This window comes from Coffea arabica, chromosome 2e (assembly GCF_036785885.1).
Source record: "Coffea arabica cultivar ET-39 chromosome 2e, Coffea Arabica ET-39 HiFi, whole genome shotgun sequence".
Lineage (NCBI taxonomy): Eukaryota > Viridiplantae > Streptophyta > Magnoliopsida > Gentianales > Rubiaceae > Coffea > Coffea arabica.
This window is the reverse complement of record NC_092313.1, coordinates 25,911,406-25,929,326: the sequence shown is the minus strand read 5'-3', so window position 1 is coordinate 25,929,326 and position 17,921 is coordinate 25,911,406. Positions and strand designations below refer to the sequence as shown.

At 36.3% G+C, this 17,921-nt stretch overlaps 2 protein-coding genes and 1 non-coding gene across 4 annotated transcripts; 1 reads left to right on the top strand and 2 right to left on the bottom strand.

The window, feature by feature from the left end:
• Positions 1–4,013: 4,013 nt before the first annotated feature.
• Positions 4,014–7,462, bottom strand: LOC113732169 (uncharacterized). 2 transcript variants are annotated; one of them, XR_003458692.2, is made up of 3 exons: positions 6,187–7,462; positions 5,316–5,379; positions 4,014–4,321 (listed from the first exon to the last, which is right to left on the bottom strand). XR_003458692.2 is itself a non-coding variant. In XM_027257817.2 (2 exons), the coding sequence occupies exon 1, from the start codon at positions 7,334–7,336 to the stop codon at positions 6,233–6,235; it is 1,104 nt and encodes a 367-aa protein (XP_027113618.1). In that variant the 5' UTR covers positions 7,337–7,461; the 3' UTR covers positions 4,014–4,321; positions 6,187–6,232. The 2 variants fall into 2 exon arrangements, 1 of the variants encoding a protein (XP_027113618.1); XM_027257817.2 differs by lacking the exon at positions 5,316–5,379 and having other exon boundaries at positions 6,187–7,461.
• A 1,196-nt stretch (positions 7,463–8,658) lies between these two features.
• On the top strand, positions 8,659–8,740 carry TRNAS-GCU (transfer RNA serine (anticodon GCU)). Its single transcript has one exon. It is a non-coding gene; the product is annotated as a tRNA-Ser (tRNA).
• A 5,797-nt stretch (positions 8,741–14,537) lies between these two features.
• On the bottom strand, positions 14,538–15,363 carry LOC113732168 (uncharacterized). Its single transcript, XM_027257815.2, has one exon. The coding sequence runs from the start codon at positions 15,195–15,197 to the stop codon at positions 14,775–14,777; it is 423 nt and encodes a 140-aa protein (XP_027113616.1). The 5' UTR covers positions 15,198–15,363; the 3' UTR covers positions 14,538–14,774.
• Between the last annotated feature and the right edge of the window lie 2,558 nt (positions 15,364–17,921).

Sequence of the window (17,921 nt, the reverse complement as noted above, 5' to 3'; positions counted from 1 at the left end):
GAAGAAAAGGGTTTTGATCAGAAGTGTAAACGACTTATGATCGAAAGAAAGAATATAGTTAAATAAGTTGAGATGAGCCTCATGCAAAACCTCCTTTTATACATGCAGCGTCGAGGAAGAAAAATGAAGGGGCGTAGTACCTCTTTGCAATGTTTTCAGAACCGGACCGGACCGGCCGGTTCGACCGGTTGGACCGCGAACCGGCCATGTCACCGGTCCGGTCTAATGTTAAAGCCGGAAGTTCATGGAGAACCGTTGAAACCCGGACGAACCGGACGAACCGTGCGAACCGTTAAGAACCGTGAACCGGCGGTTTTTTAAATTCTTCAACAAAATATCAAGAATGGTGTAGCTAAGATTTGAACCTGGGTCTCCAAGTTTAAATATGACAATCTTACCGCTAGACTGTACTTAAGTTTGTTGAGAATTCTACTTAACTAAAAAATATATTAAAACATCAAGTTCTTCTCTTATTTTTTTTTTCAATTTTTTCTTCTTAACCATTTTTAACCCAAATATCCACAACAATATTTTCTCAAGTCTTCACCATTATTATCAGGTTATTATCTTTAGCAGATTGTAAACAAGTTGAAAATTTCAACTTTTCTTGTTTTCCAACATTTTAGTAAGTTTAATTTTTTTCTTTTCAAGGTTTTTTTCTATATTATTATCTTTAGTTGATTTTTTGCATTTTCTTCTTTTTCCCCTCAATTTTCATATGTTTCCCTCATTTTTGTTTTATTTTTATTCGATTAATTAAGGATGAAATTTTTGCAAAAGTAGTGCACATCCATGTAGGAATTGGGTAGGAATTACAAATAATAACATTGGGTTGGTCAAAAATATGGTAGTTGGCACATAATCGAAGCTATTGATAATTGAATTTAAAATAATTAATGGTATAGGATCATTGAATTTAATATAACATGTTAATTAGTAATGTTTAGTAGCAATTAATTTTTTATGTGTTTAACTGTATATTTGTTTTTCAAAAATTTTTAGTTTTTTTTAGTTTGAGCAATTAGATTTATATTTTTATAATAAAATTTTAACTTTTTCAGCTTAAGTTGATGAAATTGTGAAGGTGGTGTGGTTGCTTATCATGCCACTGATAAAAGTTTGCTATTCAAATAGTTTGTTTTAACTTGAACTCTTTTATGGATTTTTTTAAGGGTTGTAAAAGAATTTCAATATTTAATTTATTTATTTTTTGTGTTTTTATTTGTGATAATTGGTGCACATTTGGATTATATCTATTTATGTTTATAATGAATTTATGAAAACTTGTGGTGAATTATGATATTTTAATTATATTTATCATTTCATGTTTTGTGTATAACTTTTAGAAAATTTATTATTATCATAACTTAAATTAAGTTATGTTGGTAAAGTTCAAGTGTAGAATGAAATCTGCTTAGTACTTCACACAAAAAAAAAAAAAAAACAGTGAACCTTTGAACCGGCCGGTTGGACCGGTCGGACCGGTCGAACCGCGAACCGGCCACATCTCCGGTTCACTGACCGGTCCGAGTTTAAAAACATTGCCTCTTTGACTAGAGGCCGGGACACAGGAGACAGGAACTTTCCTGTCTGCCTGGTAATATGCACCGTAGTTGTGACTTGTAGGACTTGCTAATATTGGAGATAATCAACCAGAGGCATTGACCACTTATCCTTGTACATTTGTTGTATAAATTCCTGATCGATTTAAATGTATCATTATGACTGGCTTTTAATGATTAAGAGCTAGAATTTGTGAGAATTTGGATTTCTATTTTTTTTTTTTTGAAATTTTAGTAGAAAAAAGTGTACTACAAGGATTTGATTTGATGTATATGAAGTGAAAAAAGTAATTGAAAAATATATTTACGAAGAGCATTAAAATTTTGTCTTAGAAAATAACAATCCAAACGACTTTACATGTTTAACCATTTTCCCTCTCTTTTTTTTTTTTTTAACTCTGATTTGCCTAATGAATAATACGTTTATTGAGAAACTCTCGTGCTAAAAGATTGACTGCAATTATAGGGCATAAAATAATAAAGTTTCAGAATATGGTCAAATGTCAATATTACGTGCTGTGTGTATTGAATAATTTTCAAGGCAACACGTAAAAAGCCCTGACAATGACGGCAAACTCGCAAGTTAGGGACACCATTACTCATTCCCCTTTTCTCTTAGTTCTTTCTTTGAAAAAAAAAAAGAAGAAGAAGGATTTGGTGAAACATCATTGCTCAAATCATGAGTATAAAAAGGGGATAAATTTAAAATGGCTAAAAAATTATATAAGTTCAGACTAGTCAGAATTATTCAAGGCGGCTTCTGTAGTGGATAGTTTTCTTTTTTGATACTCTCAGTTTATGATTATTTTTATTTGTGTTCTCATTTCTTTCTTTGCAATTTTAGCGACTTGGGTTGATAGTTCTAGGTGTCATGTTAAAATAGTTCTTCTAGAAATTAAATTAAAGGTAGCGTCCATGATTCACCTTAGATGGTAAACGTTTTCATGCTTTTCCTCCTAAAGTTAACAAAACAGAACCATGTTAATTATGGGGCTTTTGCTGCAATTTTACGTTATAATTTCTACCTCTTACTCTTGTATCAACTGAATTAATTACAGGCACAACTCGCAATTAGCAAAATGATAGCCAACACAAGTTGGTCCAGTTAATAAGGATGAAACACTTCATCATGAAAGATCGAGTGTTTGAATGTCGTTGTCAATATGAAAACTGTATTGGTAAGCAATCTATAAAACCTTTATAAGGGGCTTACAATCCCAAAGATATGCCCTGATGCCAAACCCACCCAACCCTTGTAAGCAATATATGGTACAAAGGGCAAATCCTGACTCATGGCGGTGATTAGAGCCCAATATATTCAAACTTTTTCCTACCAAAAATTGAAAAAATGTGGTAGGATTTGTATCAAAGATGTCTCTGTTAGAACTTTATTCTTTTGTACAATTTACTTTGTATTAGATTGTATTGCATCCTTTACACACCAGTTTGTTTAGGGTAACAAACTATTTACACTTTTTTGCTTTTTGCATTAGTTAAACGTTACATTTTCCTCAACTCATTTGCTTGGGGAAGTGAACTAAATTGACATTTTTTCCAACACGAACTATTTGAGATCTTAACATAGTTTAAGTTAGGAGAGCAAATCATGTCAGGTCTGAATTACTTTTGGCCAACGCAATCAGTTCAAAGTTGTTCCACTTTTTTGCAGTAAATTTGAGTTCAGAAAAGAGGTCCCTTGAATATGTATTGAAAACCATAATAAAATTTTCCGTTTTGTTCTTAAGCAGGATTATAATACATCTATTTCATCGTTGCAATGGCATCCTGAAAGATATGTCCAACATACATATGCCATGTCAAAGAATCTTACATAACAAAAAGAAGAACCAAGATGTTGAAAGGCTTCTTCACGCAACCAACAAACGAGATGAGATAAACGAAAAGATTTGTGAAATCCAATGCTGCACGAAAGGGAAAGGCAAGCAGCAAATCAAGAATGCAAGATTTTTTTGCTGTCATAGGATCCAATTCTTCATATTTTCCACGTCATGATGGACAAATCACAAAGCTTAAAACATCAGATATTCTCTTTTGGAAAGGGGAATATGTGCTGCAAATGCCAGAAGTGAGTCAAATTCTGGTCCAATAAGGACAGAGTTTAAGGCAGGAGCCAACCTTTGATCTTTAAAACCACATGCATCATTGACATGCTCTTCTAGGTATAAGCAATGTAGCCATCAAGTTATACCATGGTTAAAACCTGTGATTCATTCCACACTAGGAGGGGATAATGCCAAGTTATAAGAGTGAAACAGATAAAGCAACTGCCAAAACATGCTTAAGAACAAGGGCTACCCAGAAAGATAACAAATTTAAAATGTGCAGGTAAGCGTCATACTTGGCAATCGCAAGCATTCTGGAGATGACATTTGGCCATAGTGAAGAACTAAGGCAAGAGGAAATAGGGAGAAGGATAGAAAGATCACCATAGCCTTACCAACCAAAACTTTTATAGCTTTTTAAATGATGAAATGTAACTGTCCTAAATTTTAACATCAAATCCTGCTCTATCTCGGTTTGAAAGAAAATAAATCAAAGTTTCAGGAATAATTGGTGCATACAAGTTTATTACAACCAATACTTTGACTCCTGTCAACTCTGTATCAGGAGGTGAAAATAAGAGGAGCTCTATACACTTGACATCATATTATTGCAAAGAAGCCTCATCCTTCAATGTCATTTAGACATGGCTAGGCAATTTACGTGCCGGCACCTAAGAGCTATAGCCTATACATAATCTGCAGATAAAATTCAAATTATGTTAGAAGGGAAGCCTTATTGCTGCTTGAAACAATCTGCAAAAACATGAAAATTGGATAGATAAAAACAAATTCCACAAACACAAAGTTTGTGGCTCACTGGTAGCAATGCACGCATGTCAAAGACCTTCCCAAGATCACATTATTGCTTTTCTGGGAGCAAACTGATTTCAAGTAAACATGAAAGCATCCACATAGACCACCAGAACTAAAGAATAATTAGATCGTTAGAGTAACTGATCATCGCAGGAATCTTCCATATTTGCAGAACCATCAATACACCCTAAAGTAGCAATAAAGTTATGATGAGGTGCTGGTACCAAAGCTAATGCATCAAGTCCTTCACCACAGTACAATGAAGCTGTACACAGGCATAAAACTTGTTGCCAGTATAATGTGGACGATACCCGCAGCTCATGGAATTTTACAAGCAGTGTCATAAAAAAAATATCAAGAGAAACTAAGTATAAATGCCGAAATTGTAACAGATAAAATGGGATTAAAACCTGATTGGCTGCAAGCAACTCAACCTGTGACCCAGACATACCAAACAACACTGCTTGGAGACAGTTGTAAAGAGGAAAGTTACAAAAAGAAAAAGAAAATAGTTTCTCATCCATAAATTCAGCCAGAGCCAGATTACAACTCCTAAATGCAGCACCCCGGAAACAATATAGAAAAAGTTTAGGTGTTAAAATGACATGAGTGACCACACGAGGACAAGTATAGAAAAAGTACGCTACTAGAATTTACTACTATGTGCTTGCAACTTATGTGCCATGCAGAATCATGTTATCCAAATCAAAAGGTCAAAGAGTGCCTTACTTTCAACAAAGACAACATGTTAAAGAGAAATGCTGCAAACACAACCAGAATTTACTACTACATAATAGCAAAATTCAAGCTTACAATTGTAGAGTAAAAAAGTTATCCCTAGTTCTATAAGCACAGGACATGTTGAAGAGCGCAGTACCTGCAAATGGGGCTGACGCACGAAAAAATTTCAGATTTTGATCATTTGTCTTTTTTAAGCTTATCTACCAAGTTCAAGACAGCCATAATTAGAGAATTACCAAGTGAACAACGGGAAAGTTATAAGCAGAAACACAATGAGTGCTGTCTGGGAATGTTTTTACTAAGACCACAAAGTCCCAAGCACAAACAAAAGCATTAGTAATTAATCTAACATGCAAAATCCAATTATATGATAAAGCTGCATAATTACAAGGCCACTCCAATACAAGCAACAGTATGCTCTTGACTCCTAGTCATTTAAGAGGGCATCAATCATCTACATCCTAAGCAACATTGCAATCGTAAGCAGTAACATCAGTTGCTACTGGTAAATTTGAAGCTTGATGATAGCCTAGAACAATGTTTACTTTTCTCCTTTCACATAATCGAAGACAATGGGTTTTGGAGTATGTATTCTAGTGGCCAGATAATTGGCACATGTGATAATCTGTACAAAAGACTTCCCAATAATGCCATGACAAAACAGAGGCCAAAACCTCAAAAAAATATATGAAACAGATCTAAAGCTTTAAATGAAGAAATGAACCAATTTCGACATTGACTTGAATTCAAACAGTCTATCCATTTTGGCAATTCACACGAATAAAACGTCCACAGTCACTTAATACCAGGCAATGTTTCCATTAACAATAATACCTGACAGGACAAAAAATCCAGGAATCAACATCACTTAACACATTTAAACACATATCACCAACATCACTTAACACATTTAACTCATTTAAACACATATCACCAACATCACTTAACACATTTAAACACAAATCACCAATTTACGTTTGAGCACCCAACAAAAGAATCAATTTTACCTCTAATCTTCTATGCAGAATGGCTTGAATAAAGACTTCCCAAAACTCAAGGCCTCACAGCATCCCCCTTTATCACTGCCTCTCCACCAGCCACACCAACACCAGTCTCCCCATCTCCACTTCCACTCCCGCTAGCACCGCCCTCCGTTGGCCACCTCGGCCAACTGGACACAGTCTCCGCACTATTAGCCCTCTCTACATGAGCCCCAATTCCACCACCCACACCAACACCCTCAGCCTCCCCAATCTGCGTTGGCGATAACAAAACGTCATTATCCCACTGAACCCTCCTATTCCAACTGCTACTATACTCCTCATCATCATTTCCATTGTTATACTGTTGCCTCCTCACAACATTCCTCAAAATACTAGTAAACCCGAATAAATCTTGCTCATCATCCAACAACTCATCCAACCTCGCCGCCCCAATAAAAGTCTCCCTCCCCCGTACTGCCTCATTCTTTTTCCTCTCATCAGACTCGCTAGGGAGCCTGTACCTACAAACCGGGCACGAATTATTCATCTCGAGCCAGGGGACAATGCAATCAGCATGATAAGTATGATTACAAGGCAATACTTTTGCCTCAGAAGATACATGAAACTGGTCTTTACAGACTGGGCAGACTAAAGAGGGATCTAAATCAAGAAATGCAGAGTCTACAATTACATGGCTGAGGGATTCTATAGCATGTTTGGAAGCTGGGGAGTTGAATTGAGGTGGGGTGGGGTTGGTTTGGTTGGGGATGTTGTTGGCGTTGGTCATGAGGTGGTGGATGAGGCGGTGGAGATATGGGCTTTCCAGGAGGAAGGTGTCTTCGGAGGGGCTTATGGGATCCATTGGGGAAAAGGGTTCAAAGAATGATAGGGGATTTGGGTAGAGATTGGTGGGGTTGGGATGGGGAGAAGGGGTGAAGGAGTCCATTTGTTCAAGAAAGTCATGGCGGCAGTGAGGGCAGATAGGTGGAAAAGTGGTGGTGGAGGTGGTGGAAGGGGTGGAGGAGCAGAGAGGTTCGAGGAGGACACTCATGTCACATTCATGGCACCAGTAAGTCTGGTGGTGGACGGTGGTGGAGTTGGTAGCTCCGGCGACGGTGGCGGCAGTGCTGTTGTTATTGGTGGTGGTGGTGGTGGTGGGTGGGGATATTGACATTTTTTTTTGGCGTGAGTCGCGGGGAATTAAAATAATTCAGGAGGATTTATTTTACCGGGTAAAGGAATTTTTTGGTACTTTATTCTCAAGTGCGAGGGAAGCGGTGAAACCAAGTTAAAGATATAAAACGGAAAAAACAAGTAAAGGGTCCGTTTGTTCTTAGATCTAGGGTCCGTTTGATAACTCATTGCTGAAAATTAATTCATTCATAAGGGGGTCTCTTACCCCTTGAGCCATTTGTTTGTACAGCTAGTTTTAGGGTCCGTCTGATAAGTCTATTGCTGAAAATTAATTCACTCGTAGCTTTTTTGGATTCATAATAAAATGTTTTACCCTTTGATATATTAAGCACTAATTTTTTTTTTATTTTTGGACACAGAAGTATCCTACTTACGCTAGACCAGTCCTCCTGCGGTAATGCAGAGCTCATCCAAAAAATGTATCACACAGTAACCAGCGGGAGTCAAACTGGCAACCTTTGCCTAAAGACCCAAAGAGGTTACCAGCAAATTGGGGGCAAAAAAGCACTACTTAATTAGTATATATAATTTTAAGTGAAAATTTTTCACTTAATCTTTTAAATTGATTACACATACTACACCTTTCATATAAATAATACACACAGAGACATAAATGCATGCACACACAGCCTCTTCTACACAAATATATGCACTTAAACACCATTTTTTATTATTTCATTATTCTCTTTCTCACACACGCATACATTTTTTTCTCCACATACACAAATAAAGGCAATTTTTTTAAAAATAGAAACATAATATTTGTGCAATATTTCAATTCAGTGTCATAATCCAATTAGTTATCAAACATGTATAACTTAAACAATTCAGTAACTTAATACTTTCAACATTAATTTTTAGATTTCAGACTTTAATTTGCAGTTTATCAAACGAGCCCTGAATTGTTAAATGACAGATTTAATACATTTGAGTGTGTAATACACTGTGTATCACATTAAGTGTCACTTATTTCTTTTCCCAACTTTCAATCTTTACCTACAAAATTCGAGTATTCGACGGTAAAGACTGTAACCAAGAATAATTTCCACAAATGTGTCCAGCATTTTTTGAGAATTTTAATTAGTGACCACTCAAACAATCCGATTAAAGAAGAGCGGACTGAAACATGTGACAAAGGTAGGGTCCATCACTATATTTTGGAAAGTGGGGTCCATCAGTTTGTCGTGCGCTGTACTGTAGGTCATTTTGGTTGGACGCGTCAACTTCATGAATCGACAGATCGACACTGAAAAACGATCTGTTTTAGAGAAGTACATATCAATGAAAAGTAGAATAAACAGCGTCGCTTTGGCCGAGTGGTTAAGGCGTGTGCCTGCTAAGTACATGGGGTTTCCCCGCGAGAGTTCGAATCTCTCAGGCGACGATTTCTTTTTCCCACTTTTTGCAGTCTACACAAAACTGAATCTACTTTTATTTTTGGTGGGATTTTGCTTGTTTAGCAGAAAGTTAATAGCTAATGGAAGAATCTGCAGGATGCTAATTACATAAATTGAGTTAAAGCATAATTACGGAATGAGGAGTATTACGTTTTGATGCATGAAATTGAGGTCCTCGTTCTTTTGGGAAATAGTAGACATAGATGGTTGGAAAGTGTTATCATCATCCTGTGTAATTGGCCAAGAATCGCTATCATGGGATAAAAAGTAGTTTTACATTACTTTCATGCTTTTGAGTAAAGTTTTTGCACAAGTCGCGTACAAATCGTAAGAGGTGTGTCTCAATGTGGAACTGTGGATGACAGTGACTTTTGCAATTGCACGACACAAGTTAAGTTCAATGAGGATTTATAAAATCCAAAATAATTTTGAGTAGTTGATTTGAAGCCTAACTTTAGGTGTTCTTAAGCATTTTACGGTTAAAAAAGATTTCATTCTTCTTATAAGGCCTAGAGGTCTTTTTGGAATAACTTCTTTTTTCTAAAATATCTAACTCATAATCATGGATTTGATTTTTTTTTTCAAACAGCTTCCTAAATTTTGATTTTGATTGAGTGGTTTTAAAGTTGAAGCATTGTATAGCTCCTCGGTGTTGAAGTTTAACAAGAAATTATTGATGTGTATTTTCTTTTTCTTTTGGTAGGAAGAAGTACGTATGGATTCCGTTACAATCACTATTATAAGACAAAAAACATGTTTTCGATATCATAAGATGCTTACATAAGTTTCTACAGATAACCGACCAACCCAATTTTTACACCGATAACGGAACTAAAACACACTTGTTTGGATAGGAGGTTATTTGAAATAATTACTGTAATACTTTTTTTGATGTGATATATGTAAGATAAAAAGATGGTTGGAAATTGTGTTGATGATGTAAGTAGAACAAAATTTGAATTTTTTTTTGCAAATCTTTCTATCCAAACAAACTCAATGAAGAAGTGATTCATCCTTGTCAATTGAGCTAACTTGTACTAGCATTGACGTGTATAGTTTGGTGTTGGGGATAAGACTAATACCAAGGTCCCTCCATCTATACAAGTCTAATGGATCCATGGTAGTCAAAAAGTGGAGAAATAAAACTGTAATCAAATCCAACCAAAATCCACAATGTTAGGATGAGTACAAATGAAGTGCATCAAAATAATACTACAAATAACCCATGGTGTTGCGTTTGAATTGAGCTATTTTTCAAAAATCAGTTTTCAAATACAATGTTATAATAATACACATATAAAAGCAATTCCAAATACAACTCATCCATGAAATATATCAAAAGCAACTCACAAATATATAAAAAGAATTTAAAAACATATAAATTTTACAACATCTTTCACCTATTACCACCGCCCACTACCGCCAACGTCACTGCCACTGCCACCATAGTCCTCCCTCTCCTTCCTTCTTCTCTCTTCTCCTTCCCTTTTCCTCCTCTCCTCCCCTTTTCTACCATTCCCACCCCCTCTCTTCTCCTCCCACCCTATCTGGCCTCGACTAGATTGCAACGAGGAAGAGGGGAGGGGAGGATGAAGGAGAGAGAGAAGAAAGAGGGAGGAGGGAAAAGAGGGAGGGGGTGGTGGTGGTTGTGAGCGATAGTATTAATTTTTAAAAAGTACTTTAAAAATTTTTAAAATTTTAAAAGATAGGCTAAAATATATTCCAAAAATCCCTCAAAAAACATCACAAAAAACATATACAATAAAATATACACTGTAATAATAAAATATTTTTAAAACACTTTCAAAAACAACTAATTCAAACGGGACGTGGCATATAAACAGTGAAAACAACAAACAATTTGAAATCCTAATTTTAACCGTGAGAGCAGCTTAAGGATAACTCCTGGCCATCTGGGCTAACCCAACTGATTCATAATTACATGATACCACAAATTACCTAACTTGAGCGAAATTGGGTCTGAATTGGCAGGCTTCTTTGCCTTGGCCAGGGAGAGGTTTTGTAGTTGTCCTTCTCCTTGATTTGACCCAAACTGGTAGTGGAAGACTCACAAATTAATTGAGTAAATTGGCAAAATGACTAGTTAATGGTGCTTTGCAAGAAATGATTCTTAGGTTAAACTTCAAACTTTGACCCAAATAATCCCTAAAAAGAAGAAAAATAACTTCAATTTCTGATATATGGGAGTCCAAAAAAAAAAAATTAGACACTGCTTCAAGCCTCCAAGCTTTTAAGATTGTATGCTAAATCTTTATGTATTAAAAGAAATATATTATTCCTTTCAAGTTTTAAGTGCTTTAGTGGTAGGGGCAAAAGAAAAGAAAGATTATTTAATCGCCCAAAATTTCCTTTTCTTCTCTTAACAGTCAAATTCTAAATCATCTTCGTCCATTAAATAAATATCCTCACTTTTTTGTAAGTTTGAGGGTAACCATGTAAAGGGATATAGACCCATATAACTCTTTAAGTGGGACTAATTCCAGTCCCTCTCATTCTAAAGTTACACCTAGAAATTAGTGGAACAATTGATAAGGTTTTGCGATTCCAAAATTATCAATATATAAATTGAGAAATCAAATGAATTTCCAAGGCCACAAAATTTTCAACATAAGTCATAAATTGATTTCTTTATCCCTTGCCATAACAACTTTCATAATTAAAAGGGTTTGTATTCCTTTAATTACTACGTCCCCAATGCAAAATGGATTTGGTGATCTTACTTACCACTCGGTCAATTCCAGTTAGCATATTTCAATCTTACCAAGCTACTAAAGGATGAACAGAACTACTTGATATTCTAACCGAACTCAACTTGATAAGAGTTTGTTCTAGTTTAGTTTGCTAACTAATCAAATCAACTTTGAACAACATTTTATATTGGATAACATTCAAATTCGATAAAAAAAAAAACTCATTCAAAGTTGGTTTGGTGAATAAACAAGTTAAGTTTAAACAAATTTTGAACTCTTTAAAACAACCAAACAAGTTTTAACATTAGAATGTTGGATTTGATTAAGCTCATCTACTCCCTACTAGGGCTGATGCTGAATCGAGTGGCTTCACTTGAGCTCGCAAGCTATTCGGTCAGCAGCTCGGTTCGAGCTCGTTTTGATCGAGTTCGAGCTCGAATTTCAATATTTTGCACTCGAAAGCTCGATGAGCCTAATCGAGTTTTTTATAATATATATTTTTAATTTTTATTATTGTGAAATGTTAATAATATCCTTTATTTAAAATTATATATAAAATATTAATTTTTATTACGTGAACTTGATTAGACTTGATTTGAGCTCGAATAAGATCGATTGAACTTGATTTGAATTGATTACATTTAATTAAACTCGAGTTCGAGTTCGAACTGGAGTAACGTAACTTGATATCGAGTTCGAGCTCAAATTCTAAAAGCTCGACAAACTCGAGCTCGATCTCGAGTTTAGTTATTTTACTACTCGAGTTCAACTTGACTCGACTCGAACGCATCCTAGTCCCTACTTCTCATCCAATTATTTGGTTGGCTAATTTTACTAGCTCTCCCATCTATGCTACATGGAGTTGAAGTTCTTGTAAGATCTTCTCCACTTTCTCGTTTGATGAATTGGGCCAACAATGCCTACAAGAATACATGAGCAGGCCCAGTAGGGTTTTCTTTTGGGGGCCAGCCGAGCGCCTAGATTTGCCACGGCAGCGTAATTGCTCAGGATTCCCAACTTTAAAACCCTTCGCTAAGTTCATCTCCACATCTTCACGCTCACATCGGAAGCAATTTCCGACGATCAGATACGTATTTTTGTTCATCGGTCATGAACTTTTACATGATTTCTGCAATTGCTTTTCTTTGGATCTTTCACAATTTTTATGAATTTGTTCCAATAATTGAGTTTGGATGTTAGGTAGAACTATCATTGGTTAAGAAAATTGGGTTTCCTCGGAGTAAATGAGTTAAACTTTCCAAGATTTATGCAATAGTTGTTTTTTTTTTCTTCAAATTTCTGTGTATTTATTTTCATGGAAAATGGTTGTTGTTTGGGTATGAAGGGGCAACAAATTAGAGTCTCTGATTCGCTTTCTTGATAGCGTTTTCAGTGCTGTACGTTGCCGATAACGAAAATGGGGCGGAGATTCTGGCATGGGCTATTGATTTTTTTCAGGCTTATGCATTCAGATGTCCCAACATTGTAATCTTTTCAATTTTCTTAACCTTGTTGAGGTAGATTGGAACAGTTTTCCATAGCTTGTTCTGATTGAATGCTCATGCAGGTTAAGTAGACTATTTTTAGGTATTAATTACCTAAAGCTTGATGCTTGTTGCCATTAGTGTCTTGGAATGTTCTGAATGCAAAACGGCTTATTGTAGATTATTGGGAAAAAGCTTGGTTCCTTGTCCTTTGTAATGGACAAGGGCTATCTTACATCCAAAACTTAGGTGCCTAGTTGGAACTTGGAAGTAGGGTACACCTTGGCTGTGCCAAGTGATATTTCAGAGGTGCTTATAGGAGGAAAGTTATGATGGGTAGCATGCAATTCAATGGCCATCTATGCCAACACATGGAGCAGGTGGCGCCATGGTTTTGGTGCTACATCATGCTTGACAAGCAGACTGTTGTCCTTGATACCCTAGCTTGTTAAGCTTTAACATTTTATAAAAAATGGAGTGCTCAAATGAAGTTAATAAATGATCTTCTGTGTCAAGTTTCAGTTGTGTTTTGGAAATATCATGATCGTAAGATAGAGATTGATTTCATATCAAGCATATGAATATTCCAACAGCAATTTTAAGATGCGTAAAAGCTGTTAATCTCACATGCGCTCACACACTCACACTCCAGCTCCCCAAACCCTCCCCTTTCAGGTTCATCATTTGCCATCTGTATACTATTTGTACATCAAATTTGCTTGTTTGTGGAAATGATTGCTGTCATTTGGTTGCTGAATTATTAAATTGTCTTCAGTATGGTTCGATTCTCTGCATTTATTAGTTGTGTAGTTCCTTGCGAGTACCGGATGATCAATACATTAGTTGGGTATTCGCTATTTGAGGTAAACCTATGGATAAAGGAGAGTAATGCATGGGGAGTTATGCAAATGCCAAAGTCTTACTACTTCCTGCCCTTCATCATTGTGTAATTCGTTGAATTGACTCTGTTGAAGGATTTTGCACTTAAAGATGTTTTAGGGTCACCCTGCAAATTGAACTGATGAGGCGCATATGACATTCTTGCTTAGTTTCCTGTTTTAAATGATTGCTTCCTGGACTCTAGCTAATCTCTGATTTTTCCACAGGGCCACAACTGAATAGTCTGTGATCTCCATGTCCTAAATGAAGTTGATGTATCATCTAATCATCCATATATCCAGTTTCAGTTCATTGTTCTGCGAATGTGGATTCTGTTAGGACTTGTGACAGTCCAAAATCGACATTGAAATTCTGCATTGGATAATCTATCAGGTTTAATGTTTTGCTAAAGATCTCATGTTAATGCACATGGATGGTTCATGCTTTCAATTTTCAGGTTAAAGCTTTGCAGTGGCTCTTGTAGGCAAATTCCAAATTGAACCTTTGCAGTAGTATTAGGCATACAAGCCTTCTGCATGAACTCATAGGACTTAATACACAGTTGAGGACAGCGATGAACTAGTACCGCAAAGCCAATGGTGGTGAGGGCCGAATAATCAAAATTTAAAACCAAAAATCATCTACCCTTCAAGCATATGGCTAATATGGACACATAATTTGAATGCATCCTAGTATTAAGAACTGAACAATGAACTCTCAAAATGTTTATAAATCATATATCGGGTTCTCAAATTCTACACACATTGTTCAATCTTATGCTCAAAGTATAGCGCATAAATCCATGTTACAAGGTTCTATTGCTGCCTTATTGCATCGTACAGAATTTACACTTAATTTGAGACAAAATATACAAGCAGCAAGGCCAAGAAAATCCCAACGGGCCTAGCCTTCTTATTTCTTCTGTTCGACGAAGTACCCGTATTACATCAACCAGAATTAACCTTGGACGCCTCGAGATCAGCAGCTTGTTTGAGGAAGCTATCATCGTCATCTTCAAGAGCCATCTGAATAGGGCAGGTGCCGAGCCCATCAGCTATGGCCAACATAATTTTCATCATTTCGTTCCTAAACTCTTCCCGATCGATCGTCCCGCTGTTATCGCAATCGAACTTCTCAAAAATCGATTCGTACAGCTTAGTCAGCTCCTCCGGCGGCGTGGCCACGTCGACTCCGAAGTGGGTTTCCAGGAGCCGAAATGACTCGAAGGCTTTCCGCAACTCTGAGCGGGATAAAACGCCGTCGTTGTTCAAGTCTAAGGCCGCGAATTTCTCGTCGGCGCTCTTGTTGAACTCGGCTTCGTTGGTGACGAAGTCTCGGACTGTTGAGCCGTCGATTATCACCACCCCCATCTCTCGGTTCTCTCTGTGAGGCCAAGTGTGTGTTTTCTCGCGTGTGTGTTTTCTCGCGTGTGTTAGTGCGTGTTCTTGTGTGAAGCGGTGAGTTGTGGGAGCCGGATTTATAATTGGGAGAAACAAAGAGGAATTTTTTAAATCATTTTTGTTTAATTGAATCGAGATATTTTCGCGAGACTGTTGAAAAGGAGACGCATTTGATTTCGAACCACGTCTTTGCTTCACGGACCGACGTTTCGGGCACGTGGTTTTGTTTGGTGGGAGCTTCTTGTCAATTGTTGGTCAAAACAGGACATGTTCCATTGCTATGTTACTTGCCAATTGTCTGTCTTCCAAACTTTTTTTTTCCTCTACTTATTTGTTGAAGGGACTCTTACGGGAGTAAATCTTATATACACTAATTTACGATGTATATATTATTACAATTGAATATATGATATATATATATAATTTAAATTTTAAATTTAAATTTGAATTATATTTGTGATGGAAATGATTTTTTTTTGGGGTATAATGAACAATGCAATTCGTTAAAAATAAAATAAAATCACTTTAGTGCCATCATCCGGGAGAGGGATACTCCCCTATTGTCTTCCAGAAGAAAGAGAATACAAAGAAGGGTTACTATTAGGGATGTGCCCTAATTGTCCCGTAAGTGTTCTTCACTGGGATCAGGGGCACTCTGACAATTATTTTGAACATTGTAACATTTTTTATACGGAGTTTAATTTTATGTGAACTAGACACATAATTATTATGCATGGAATTCACATAAATAGTAACAAAATATCACACCTCTATTATTATTATAAGGAATAAGAACACTCAAGCAATTTAATTAAAATCACAAAACGTTAAAAAAATGTCACAGGATTCGGGTACAATTGATCTGATAATCGTTCATGCCCCGCACTCTCCTTCATCATGGCATGGACAAAAGAAAGAGAATACAAGGAGATGGCAAGCGGGGGCGAACAATAAAAATTCCATTTGGTTGCGGTTCTTCTTCATCAGTGCATTGAAATAACGGTTGGCTTCTCGAAAACGATATGGGCTGCCGTAACTGTCGCACTAGCGTTCTTCACCGATTCGTTGAAAATTGATAAATTAACATAGAGATTTATATCGACATAAACAATTCTACTTGGGCTCTTGCTTAAAACAAAGGGTTCTGAATGAATTATGGACTGACTAACAAAGTTGACCCTATAATTGGTTTCTTCCTTCGAGTCTATAACACTATTAAGCTGGAAGATGCCATGTACGTACCTACCGTGCATCACGGAAGACTAAGAAACCGGGGTTACGTTGATGAGGCCACTTGTAGAATATGAATCTATGGACGTCTTTTCTGAGTGTCCCTCGATTGCTTGTATTTGACAATATCTAGAGGAATTCTTACGCTAACTGGACACCATATTCAAAAGGTTTTTGACAGTTCTTGGTCAGATTAACATGCTTCCTCTAGCTATGACTAAAAGCCAAGAATACAAGACTCTGTTTCAATGAAGTTCCAAATCAGCTGCTGAAACACTTTAGGTTGTGGTTTTTTTTTTTTTTTTTTTGTCTAACGGCAATAATTTACGCTACTCCTATAACTGGACTTGTACAGGGGATGAGTAGGTCCAAAAAGTTGCTTGAGTCACTAGATTTTTTATTATTCCAACTCTTCAAAATTATTCATTTGACTAAATCTAAAGTGGAATAGCAAGAGCGGTGTACAACAAATTTAAAGTCACATCACCAAGAAATTGCAAAATAAAAGTATAATAAGGGAAGAAGGTTTGAGGGAGAAGAAGGAGGATTGATGCAGATAGAATTGGATGCAAATGCAGTATTGCAGCTGGTGATAATTTACTAGATTCTTCTTTTGGTTACTTTTCTTATGCGGAAAGTATATATGAAAGAATATTTATGTCCTCGAAATAAGACATCAATAGTTTGCTGCAAGACTCAAAAGTAGTGTCCAGACAGAGTTCAATTTCGTTGATTAGAATTTTATCCACCACCTGTGTAAAAGTGCAATAAACTGTTGATAGATTTTACGTAACAATTTCTTCGATACATTTTTTTTTATCTCACGTATATTACATTACATCATCGTTATAACATATCTTTCTAAAAAAGATCAGAAACTTACGATCCAAACAAGAAGATTTCAGTTCCCTTCTTAATAATAAGGGAATATGTTAAAGTCTAACCACATACGATTGTATTTGATCACTGACCATTTTATATATTAACAAATTAAGAAGCAAGTGCACACCATAACATCCTCAATTCTTAATTGATTCCACAAGGAGATGACGAAGCATCAACTCTGGTGATTTAACATACGTCTCTTTCAATTCAATTCCTCATCAACTGAAATTCTTGTTCTTACATATATGATGATTCATGCGATTTGAACTTTATAATAGTCCGTCCATTTTCGAAAATCCTTCACGGATTCGAACCTAAACATTGCAAAATGAGCTGCATTCCAACCTTAGAATCACTCTGAATTGAAACATGCCCCCAGTCTTTCAGTACAACAACCTGTTACATATAATACAGACGGATTTCTATTGTTTCCTTCAAATTTTACTATCTCACGAATTTGCACGAGTTGCAAGCCTAACTCACGAATTTGATTAAACAATGATTCTGGATTAAAAAGTCCAAAAGATTCCTAGGATTAGCTTTCCATGCTAAAATGGGTTCCCAGGACTGCAAACAAGA